The following is an 11,041-nucleotide window of genomic DNA, read 5'->3' as shown; positions in this document are numbered from 1 at the left end:
TTATCTTACCCAATTTTTCCTAAGGCCAAAGAAGTGATATTTAAAATCTTGAATGACATTTATCCATCCAATTGCTTTTTACAAGAGATATTTAATTAGGAGAACAATTCATGTGGATTTTGTGAGAAAGAAATCGAAACAGATAGAACATATTTTCTTTCATTGCAAATTTGTACACAAATTTTGGCTTTCATTTCAAAGTTGGATTCAATCTAAGCTATATCGCTACATCCTTTGAATGTGATCTCAGTTAAAGTTGGAGTGTTTTTGAATGATAAGACCCTAGGATTTTTTGTAAATAACTTGATGGTTTTAGGTAAACACTTTATCCACAGATGTAAATATTTAAAGATTAAACCCCATTTCAACGGATGGAAGAATGATCTGAAGCTATTTGCAAAATCTCTTCAATGGATGACAGACAGAAATGCCCTGAAACGTTTTTCTGCCTTAAACTGGTTTATGTTACTAGAATAAAATAAGTCTTTCCTTTTTTTATTTATTTTTTTATAAAAACGTTGTATCAACACGAAAAACAAATGAATGATCGTTCAAATATGCCATAAATGTTTGTATTTGAAAAAAAAAAATAATTCCCTCCACTGGAAACATGAACCGAACACATCCGTTCCGTCCTCTTCAGCTGTTTCCGTTTTCAACATGGACACAGCTCGAGTGAGGCGGTGAGGTACGTGGCCAAATTCACCATCAAATATCATTAGTTTGCATTTAGTGACTTGTTTAATGTTTTCTTGATTTTTCTATTTCGTTTTATGTCTCTGTTTAACATAACATCACTCGACTACTATTGACCGATTGTTTTAATTAAGCAAACCGGCCACAAATTAACCAGATAAACAATCTACTCAGATAAACAAAGAGGAAAGGTCAACAAATGTGTTTATCATCTCTTGTTTATGTTGTGAAGAAATAATCTTAATATTTCTATGAGACATTCACTGTAGACGCTTATTCGCTTCACGGGTAAGTTGTCTAGTTTCGTTTTTAAACATTGTAAACAGCTAACTGGATATCAACGTGTATTACTGCATACTAGTTTGACCTGTTACATAAAAATGGATTAATTCATGATTTACTGTATACATACACGTCTCGCTAATTCTGATTATTTTTTAGAATAATATTGTGAATTAATGTAAACAAAGGTCAGTCTTTAATGGCATATTAGGCATAAAATATAAATCTGATTTGGCTAGACACAACATATCTGATTTTTTTTTATTTTTATTAACATGGATCTCTAAATTATTGTTATTATTTTGTACTAGTAGTTCCCTCATGAAACTATCAAATCCAAAATGAAAGTCTGATCTGGTTAGCTGTTTACACTAAATAACACTAATGTACATGTAATAGTTTTTGAAAATCATAGGTGTGCTTCAAAGTTTGAGACCAAGTCGAAGTGCTCGATTCATTTGACTGAGAAAAATACATACATTTGTAAAAAAAAAAATGTTGGCATATGTTTGGTTAAAACTTTTTTCCCCTTATAGGATATAAAGGAAGTGTGTAGACTGGGAGAGATTCAAAGGCAGACTGCTTGTAACATAACAATCCTCTGCAGTCATGTCTGTTGATGCCGCCATGAAAGGTAAAAAATATGCTGTTTACATTCCTGCTATTTAAACATCACCTAGTCTAAACAGCACCTGAGCTTCACAGGTATGCAAATGCAGCTTCACTCTCAGCTAGCTCTAAAGCAGATATCCGCTGTTTCAGGTTTAGCCGTTGTGGCAGTCCGCGGCCCCGGCGATGGCATGGAGACGGACAAACCGGTGATGGCCCCTGAGATCTCTGCAGAGTCCCCGCTCTTGAAGATCGCCACTCCAAAGCTCAGTCCTAGGGCTGCTGTCACATCACAGCAGTCACCGGGGGTTTTACACCTGGGGAAGGTGAGCAGAGATGCATGCATAGAGGTGGAGGCTGTGAGGATCATGGTTCCCCGGTCCGCTATCACCCGCAGCGCACGTACAGGGCTCCACACTGAGGGTAAGGGTGATGAGAAAGGGTCACCTCAGCATGGGGATGAGCGCCCACCTTCACCCTCTCCTGAACCCCTGGATTACAGGAATGTGCTGGAGAAATTGCAGAACTCGGAACGGCGTCTGCTGCAAGATAAAGAGGGACTCTCAAACCAGCTGCGCGTGCAGACAGAGGTGAGATACTCACGCAATCAATGCTTTATTAAACAGCATGTTGATCATCAGTGAAAAACTACACTGCGGAGGAGAGATTATTTTGTCAAACGGATTGGTGATTAGTAGTGTAATTAACTGCTGTTCCAGGCAACCAAAGTTTTATATAGCTGTGCTAGATTCAAGTATCTCATACACTATACACTATTAAATTATCAGTTACATTCAAATCTGTTTCTATTTTGATTTCTAAAGAACAATTTTCTTTTCTTATAAAATGTATAGTTCTCTTAAATCTGATTGGATGAGCCACATTTAAGGCTGTTATAAAATAGTCTATTTGACTGCGACCGCATATCATTTTGACACTAAATTAATTTGTCAAGTCTTGACTCTTCTATAAAATCCCATACAGTTAGTCTAAATAACTATTACATTGGCGGAAGCATTTTTTATTGTGATTATTTGCCATAGTGAAGGTTGGTATCAGGGTTTCCATGTTCACTGAAAGTCTTTAAATATCAGGGAATTTTACATGTGTGATTTCTTATCAAGGAAATTTTCATACATTTGTATAGTGACTTTTTTTAAGTAATGGTCAGTGTAGGGACGCAGATGGTTTTTAGAAGTCTGGTTTTGATGCGTGCTTTTGCCAATCCATTTATTGTCCATTTGGCATTGCAAACAACAAAACAAAGCAAAAAAATATATTCCAAAAGTTAGACTTTCCAATAACAAACAAAATATTTGTTCCCAATTTGGAATACCTAATTCCCAATGCGCTCTAAGTCCTCATGGTGGCACCTCAAAGTTGCCTCCACGTCTGAGACGTCAATCTGTGCATCTTATCACATGGCTTGTTGAGCGCGTTACTGCGGAGACATAGCACGTGTGGAGGCCCACCCTATTCTTCACGGCATCCACGCACAACTCGCCTCACACCCCACCGAGAACCACACATTATAGCGACCACAAGGAAGTTACCCCACCCCACTCAGCATTCCTTGGATTCAATCTCGTGACTCCAGGGGTGGTATTCAGTGTCAATACTTGCTGAGCTACCCAGGCCCCCAGTAATGCTCAACTTTAAAATATTTAGTAATATCTAAAATATGTGTCTTTCACTGTTCATTCGTCTCCTGTGTGTTTTGTGTGTGTGCATGTAGGTCAACAGAGAGCTGAAGAAGCTGCTGGTGGCATCAGTTGGTGATGATCTCCAGTATCACTTTGAGCGACTCGCACGAGAAAAAAACCAGCTGATCCTGGAAAACGAGGCTCTAGGACGAAACCTTGCGCACACCGCCGAGCAGCTGGAGCGCATGAGCATTCAGTGTGATGTCTGGAGGAGCAAATTCCTCGCCAGCAGGTGAGACACACGTTATGAGAAACATCTGCTGTGTTCACATGTTTTATTCTATTTTTTTTTTAATCTTTCATCTTTTCATGTTAATGATTTTTGTATCTGCCTGGAACTGAGAGGATTATGCATTTCATTACTTAATTGTTAATACAATTAAGTTAAAAAAAATATATATATATAAAAAAATACTGTACCCAAGACTCTCAGTGGAAATTTCTTTCTTTTTTTTTTGTATACTTCTTGGGTTTTGATAAGTAAAATCAGTCATTCATTATATGTAATTGTGTATTCAAGGCTCAACATTTAGATTTTTTTTATGCTGGCCTGGTAGTTTCCATTTTAAATTGCCCTGCCAACGTTTTACTGACCCCACTACAAACAATTTACATGTTATTATTTTAAATGTTCATTTTCAGATTTATCGCAATCTTCATTTGAACAGTCAAGATATGTACTGTCACATGTACATAAGTATTCACAGCCTTTGCCATGACACTCCAAAATTGAGCTCATGTGCATCCTGTTTCCACTGATCATCCTTGATGTTTCTACAACTTGATTGGAGTTCACCTGTGGTAAATTCATTTAATTGGACATGATTTGGTAAGGCACACACCTGTCTATATAAGGTCCCACAGTTAACAGCGCGTGTCAGAGCACAAATCAAGTCATGAAGTCCAAGGAATTGTCTGTAGACCTCCGAGACAGGATTGTATCGAGGCAGAGGGGAAGGGTTCAGAAAAATGTCTGCAGCATTGAAGGTCCCAATGAGCACAGTGGCCTCCATCTGTAAATGGAAGAAGTTTGGAACCACCAGGACTCTGAGCGATTGGGGGAGAAGGACCTTAGTCAGGGAGGTGACCAAGAATCCGATGGTCACTCTGACAGAGCTCCAGCGTTTCTCTGTGGAGACAGGAGAACCTTCCAGAGAACAACCATCTCTGCAGCACTGTATGGTAGAGTGGCCAGACGGAAGCCACTCCTCAGTAAAAGGCACATGACAGCCCTCCTGGAGTTTGCCAAAAGGCACCTGAAGGACTCTCAGACCATGAGAAACAAAATGTTCTGGTCTGATGAAACAAAGATTGAACTCTTTGGCCTGAATGGCAAGCATCATGTCTGGAGGAAACCAGGCACTGCTCATCACCTGGCCAATACCATCCCTACAGTGAAGCATGGTGGTGGCAGCATCATGCTGTGGGGATGTTTTTCAGCGGCAGGAACTGAGAGACTAGTCAGCATCGAGGGAAAGATGAATGCAGCAATGTACAGAGACATCCTGCACCAGAGCGCTCTGGACCTCAGACTGGGGTGAAGATTCAGCTTCCAACAGGACAACAACCCTAAGCACACAGCCAAGATAACAAAGGAGTGGCTACTGGACAACTCTGTGAATGTCCTTGAGTAGCCCAGCCAGAGCCCAGACTTGAACCCGATTGAACATCTCTGGAGAGATCTGAAAATAGCTGTGCACAGACGCTCCCCATCCAACCTGATGGAGCTTGAGAGGTCCTGCAAAGAAGAATGGGAGAAACTGCCCAAACATATATGTGCCAATCTTGTAGCATCATACACAAAAAGACTTGAGGCTGTAATTGGTGCCAAAGGTGCTTCAACGAAGTATTGATCAAAGGCTGTGAATACTTATGTACATGTGATTTTTTTTTTTTTTTTTTATATAAATTTGCAAAGATTTCAAACAAACTTCTTTCACGTTGGCATTATGAGGTATTGTTTGTAGAATTTTGAGGAAAATAATAAATTTAATCCATTTTGGAATAAGGCTGTAACATAACAAAATGTGGAAAAAGTGAATCGCTGTGAATACTTTACGGATGCACTGTATATTTTCATTAAATATTACGTTTTCTTTAGAAAAACTACCTTTGCTGGAAAGTGATGGGACACAATGCAAACATTACTGATTTGTTTGTCATTTTCAAGCCATTTTACTCATGCTTCCAAGATTATCACAAGTCACATTCCCACAATATTAACAAAACCTAGCCAGCAACATCATATTACCTTGGTGAAAAGTGTAAATCAGCAGAATACATCACAGAAATGCCAATGTTTACATTTCTATGGCATAACAACACATTTACACAGTGAATGTATGATTTAGTGAAAAAGCTGGACTTCCGTCAACTGGCCCAAACCAGCCTTATTGTCGAACCCTCATATTATACATATACAGTACTTGATGTTGTCCTGTAGGGTGATGGCAGAGGAACTGACCAATGCTAGAGCAGCTCTACATCGTCAGACCAGAGACGCTCAATGTGCCATTCAAGATCTACTGAGAGAGAGAGATGAGTTCTCCAGAGATATGATGCACACACACAGGTAACACGCACTGACAAAGAGAAATTATATGAACAAAGCTGTATTTTTTACATTTTTTGTGGAAAATGTTTTTTCTGATCATGTATTGATGGATAAAGCTGTGATTGTTCTCTGTTCTGCAGGTCTCTGGAGCAGCTTCTGGTCTCGTTGCAGTGGGGCCGACAGCAGACGTATTATCCCAGTGCACAGCCGCTTAGCACTGGAGAACTCGCGGCAGCCAATCACAAACTCGCTGATGCCATCAACTCCCATCTTTTGGGCAATGTGAGCGGCACTAGTGTAAAGAAAACACAGAATTCAGAACTCTGCAACACACCAGCTGAGAAGATGGCAGAGAAGGTACCAGACTAAGAGCATTCTGTAATGAGCTCCATCATATTTCCTTTGGAACCGTGATATTTGTATTGGATCCAAAATTTACACCGACCAAAAATTGCCATTGGCGAGTAAATAAAACGCTTTATTTGGAACTGTAACGTTATACATGGATTAAATTTAATTGCAAGTATGATTAAGTGACATAAGTGAATCAAATCACGATTTAAGTCAAAGCGACTTACAGTGCATTCAAGCTGTATAAATTTATACATCAGTATGTGTGTTCCCTGGAAAATCAATGGCGCAAATATACAGTATTTTTAGCAAACTCGAAGAAAGAACAAATGTGAGTTTGTAGTGGAGGTTGCTCAAATCTTTCAAGCTTCTTTCTAGCGCTGAGTGAAGAACAAAGTGAATCAGAGCTTATACAAATCATCTACCAAAGAAAATGTCTTCCACTACTAGCATGTATTCAAATAGATTTTACATGATTAGAACATGATTTTAGTGTGACAATATCACTTAGTAATGTTTACATTCTGTGCAAAGTTTTTCAAAAGCTAATTTTACTACCTAAAAATAAAATGAAACGTCCCTTTTTCAGGACACTGTATTTTAAAGATAATTTTGTAAAAATCCAAATTACTTGACAGATCTTTATTGTAATGGGTTTAAACAATATTTTCCATGCTTGTTCAATGAACCATAAACATTTAAGGAACTTGCACCTGTGGAACGGCCGTTCAGACACAAACAGGTTACAGACGGTAGGCAATTAAGGTCACAGTTATAAAATCTTTGAACACTAAAGAGACCTTTCTACTGACTATAAAAAACACCAAAAGAAAGATGCCCAGGGTCCCTGCGCATCTGCGTGAACGTGCCTTAGGCGTGATGCATGGGGCCTGAGGACTGCAGATGTGGCCAGGGCAATAAATTGCAATGTCCATACTGTGAGACGCCTAAGACATCGCTACAGGGAGACAGGAAGGACAGCTGATCATGCTCGTAGTGGCAGATCACGTGTAATATCACCTGCACAGGATCGGTGCATCTGACTATCACACCTACGGGACAGGTACAAGATGGCAACAACAACTGCCTGAGTTACACCAGGAATTCACAATCCCTCCATCAGTGCTCAGACTGTCCGCAATGGGCTGAGAGAGGCTGGACTGAGGCCTGTTTATTTTTTTGTTGAGTTTAGTTACTGTGACAACATAACAATGTAAAACCTAAAACTACTGTAAAAATTACGATTTAAACAACTTTACAGCTCAAATGATGAGAATGTGTTTTAACAGAAGAATTGATGCAAGGACGAGTTGAAATAATTTGTGCTTCTCAAAATTATGCCACAAATGCTGTTGTTTAAGCTTAACTTGTATTGAACCCTGAATATTCCTTTTGACCACCAAAACTAAAATATGAGGAAAATCACAATAGTTTTTAGTTCTATAGATGGTTCCACTGAAGTCCTCTGGTGTGTGTTGACAGGTTAGTGAAGATTAATTGAAAGCCTTCATGATTCTTCATAATTTCTCTTCAGGTCCTCAGGAGTCTGGACCCTATATCCTGCTCTGAAAAGGAAGGTGACGCATCCACATCTGACCCGGTACCTTCTCCGTTCTTGCCCAATAAGAAAAGCATTGGCCGATTTCACCCGTACACCCGCTATGAGAACATCACCTTCAACTGCTGTGAACGCTGTAATGGAGAACTCATTGTGCTATAGATCAGATGTACTGCGGGTCAAATTATATTATAAATGGTCAGAACAACTCATAGATCAACATTATATTCTGTTTGACTGACACTCAAAGTTCATATTTTTACTTTTACATTCAGTCTGAGAATTTCTAAACTAAAGCATTTGTTTGTTTTATAGTTACTGATCAAAGGTATGATGGAAAATGGATTTTACAATATGCTCCATAATATTAGAGTACTGAAACCATTATCATTCAGTATTATTTGTTGCATTCTGAGTACTATCTGCTAATTATCTTTTCATTAGATCAAATCTTATGAACCACATGATGTCTTAGTTTTATGACCTATTTTCACCATAATACCAAAGAAAACACCCAGTAACACCTCATTCACACACCCGGTGCACCTGTGGAGCTTTGAATGACAAGAGATAATGTTTTATAAGTTACTGTCTCTTCAACTCATTTGATCCATTTACATGAATAATTTGCTCACCCTCATGGCATCCCAGATGTTTACAACTTTCTTTCCTCTGTAGAACACAAATTAAGATATTTAGAAGAATATTTCAGCTCTGCTAATCCATACAATGCAAGTGAATGGTGGCCAGAAATTTGAAGGTCTAAGATTCACATAAAGGCAGCATAAAAGTAATCCATATGTCTCTAGTGGTTAAGTCCTTGTCTTCTGAAGTGTTATAATAGGTGAGCGTGAGAAACAAATAAATATTTAAGTCATTTTTAACTGTAATTCTCCTCCCTGCCCAGTAGGTTGTGATATGCATGAATATAGTTGCTTCTGAAGACATGGATTTAACCACTGGAGTCGTATGGATTACTTTTATGTTGCCTTTATGTACTTTCTGGAGCTTCAAAGTTTTGGACACGTCCACTTGCATTGTATGGATCAACAGAGCTGAAACATTCTTCTAAAAATCTTAATTTGTCTTCTGCAGAAGAAAGTTGTAAACATCCGGGATGCCATGAGGGTGAGTAAATGAGAATGACAAGTGTTATAAATGGATGGCAACTCTTTTTATTAATGACACTGAAAAAAATATTTGAGAATTTTAGATCAGAGCAATTTAGCTGGAAAGATTTAGTTACCCCAAAATTAAATTTCTGTCATTTTCTCACCCTAATTTAGTTCCAAACCAGACTTCCTTTTTTTTCATGAAACACTAAAGGAGATGTTTAGCAGAATGTTCAAGTTGCTCTTTGCAATACAATGAAAGCAGACCATGTCTAGAGATTGCCAAGCTCATAAAAGGACATAATTTAAGTATCATTAAAGTAGTCCATATGATTTGTCTGTGGGGTTGACCTAAATTTGAGTCATTAAACACTGAAAGCCTTACTCTTGTTTGGAAAAAAGCAGCGTGAACATTCTGCTGAACATTTCCTTTTGTGTTCCACAGTAGCAATTACAGTCATACGAGTTTAAAACGACATGAATTGTAAGTGCTGTTGAATTACCTTGTGACTGCTGATTCAGTCTTGTAGAATTTAAAGCATGTAGATTTAATATTGGAAAGATGCGGAGACTGTTTATCTTCATATATCTGTTATGCTTATTGCTTTTGTTTTGTACAAATTTGACTTATGAGCTTGTTTATCTGACTATGCCATAGGAAGTATTTATTTTGTATTGTTTGGAAGCATTGTTTCGGGTTAATTATTCTCACTCATTGAGTGAACATGGATGATGCAGTGAATTCAATTGCACAGTGTTGTGGATGTGTGTATGTTCGCAGTTGCCCTGTAGTTGCAGTTTAACATGTTTGATACTTCAAGCATCTCATCAGCTGAACTTTTTCTTTCTGTATTTTATGAGGCAATAATTTTGTTTTTGTTTTTTTTTTCTGCAAATTAAAGTGTAAAATCTTTTTTTAAAGCATTAGTAATATTTTCTCTAAAATATTCTTTTCAAATGACCAAAATAAATTTTCCAGAGTCAAACGGATTTGTTTTTCATGTATTTTCCCTCTCATACTAATTAAATAAGATAATTAATAAATGTTGTCTGTCTAATTGTCAGAGCAAAGAATGAATGTTATACATCTGGTGATTCTGTTAGATGAAAAGCAAATGAAGGACCTGCTAGTTAGGGCCCAAGCACAAAGTGCGTAGGACCCTATTGTTTTCGTTAGGATTATTATTATTATTAGGGCCCAAGCACAAAGTGCGTAGGACCCTATTGTTTTCGTTAGGATTATTATTATTATTATTATTATTTTTTTTTTACGACTTACGGGGCACTTTTGGGGCTCTTAACATGCTCAAAAACTCTTGAAACTTTGCACACGGGTCAGAACCTGCGGTCATTAGGGCCGGGCTGAAGCTGGTACCCGGGCGTGGCAGGGGGGCTCGACAGCGCCCCCTGGAACAGGGTCCGAAAACTTGGTCTATAACTCAAACACGCTTGCATGTAATAATATGAAACTGGGTACACATATAGATCTCATCGTTTCATATATCCTTCATACTTTTACTTTTTACCCCAGACCAACAGGAAACCGTCTATTTAGGGTTGTTTGAAAAACGCACGCAATGGAATTTGGAATACTCCTCCCAGAGAATTCCACCAATCGCCACCAAACTCGGTCAGCATGAAGTCAAGACATTGAGCATGAAAAATTGCCGGCAGATTTTTGATATCTCTAACGGTTTGGCCGTGGCGAGGAAACGAAATGATGGCGAGAAACGAGAAACAGTCAGAGTGTTATAACTTCTGCATACATTAATAGATCTCGATGAAACTTCAGCGGTGTGTTCGCTGTAAGAGGCCGATCGCATGGATGTGACTATTGTGAGTCAAAGTTATAGCGCCACCAACTGGCAGAAGGAAGTGTGTCACTTTCAAAATGCTTTGAAATCACCCCCTTATGTCTCAATTGAACAAACAGTTGATAAAGAAATCGGGTATCAATATACTGAATTATGAATTATTGCAGTGATCAACTTTAATGTCCGGTTAAGATGAAAATAAACTATTGCTCTGTCTAAGCCATTATCTTTCTGAAACACGTCACAAAAACTTACAGAAACTGATAACACAAACATGATGTTGGAAATATACACTTATCAGAATAGTTATATTAAACTTTAGTCTATTTCAGTTAAAGCCATTTCAGTTATAAAGCTGTCTC

The 11,041-nt window shown here is 38.3% G+C and overlaps 1 protein-coding gene across 1 annotated transcript; it reads left to right on the top strand.

Moving 5' to 3' along the window:
• Positions 1 to 645: 645 nt before the first annotated feature.
• blzf1 (basic leucine zipper nuclear factor 1) lies at positions 646 to 9,888 on the top strand. Its single transcript, XM_052137453.1, has 7 exons — positions 646 to 688; positions 1,515 to 1,612; positions 1,741 to 2,177; positions 3,323 to 3,522; positions 5,734 to 5,862; positions 5,985 to 6,201; positions 7,730 to 9,888. Exons 2-7 carry the CDS (start codon positions 1,588 to 1,590, stop codon positions 7,913 to 7,915), a joined length of 1,194 nt encoding a protein of 397 aa, XP_051993413.1. The 5' UTR covers positions 646 to 688; positions 1,515 to 1,587; the 3' UTR covers positions 7,916 to 9,888.
• Positions 9,889 to 11,041: the final 1,153 nt, after the last annotated feature.

The sequence above is a fragment of the Xyrauchen texanus genome, chromosome 11, assembly GCF_025860055.1.
Source record: "Xyrauchen texanus isolate HMW12.3.18 chromosome 11, RBS_HiC_50CHRs, whole genome shotgun sequence".
NCBI classification, from domain to species: Eukaryota; Metazoa; Chordata; class Actinopteri; order Cypriniformes; family Catostomidae; genus Xyrauchen; species Xyrauchen texanus.
Note: the sequence above shows the minus strand (reverse complement) of the source record. Positions and strands in the feature narration are given on the sequence as shown.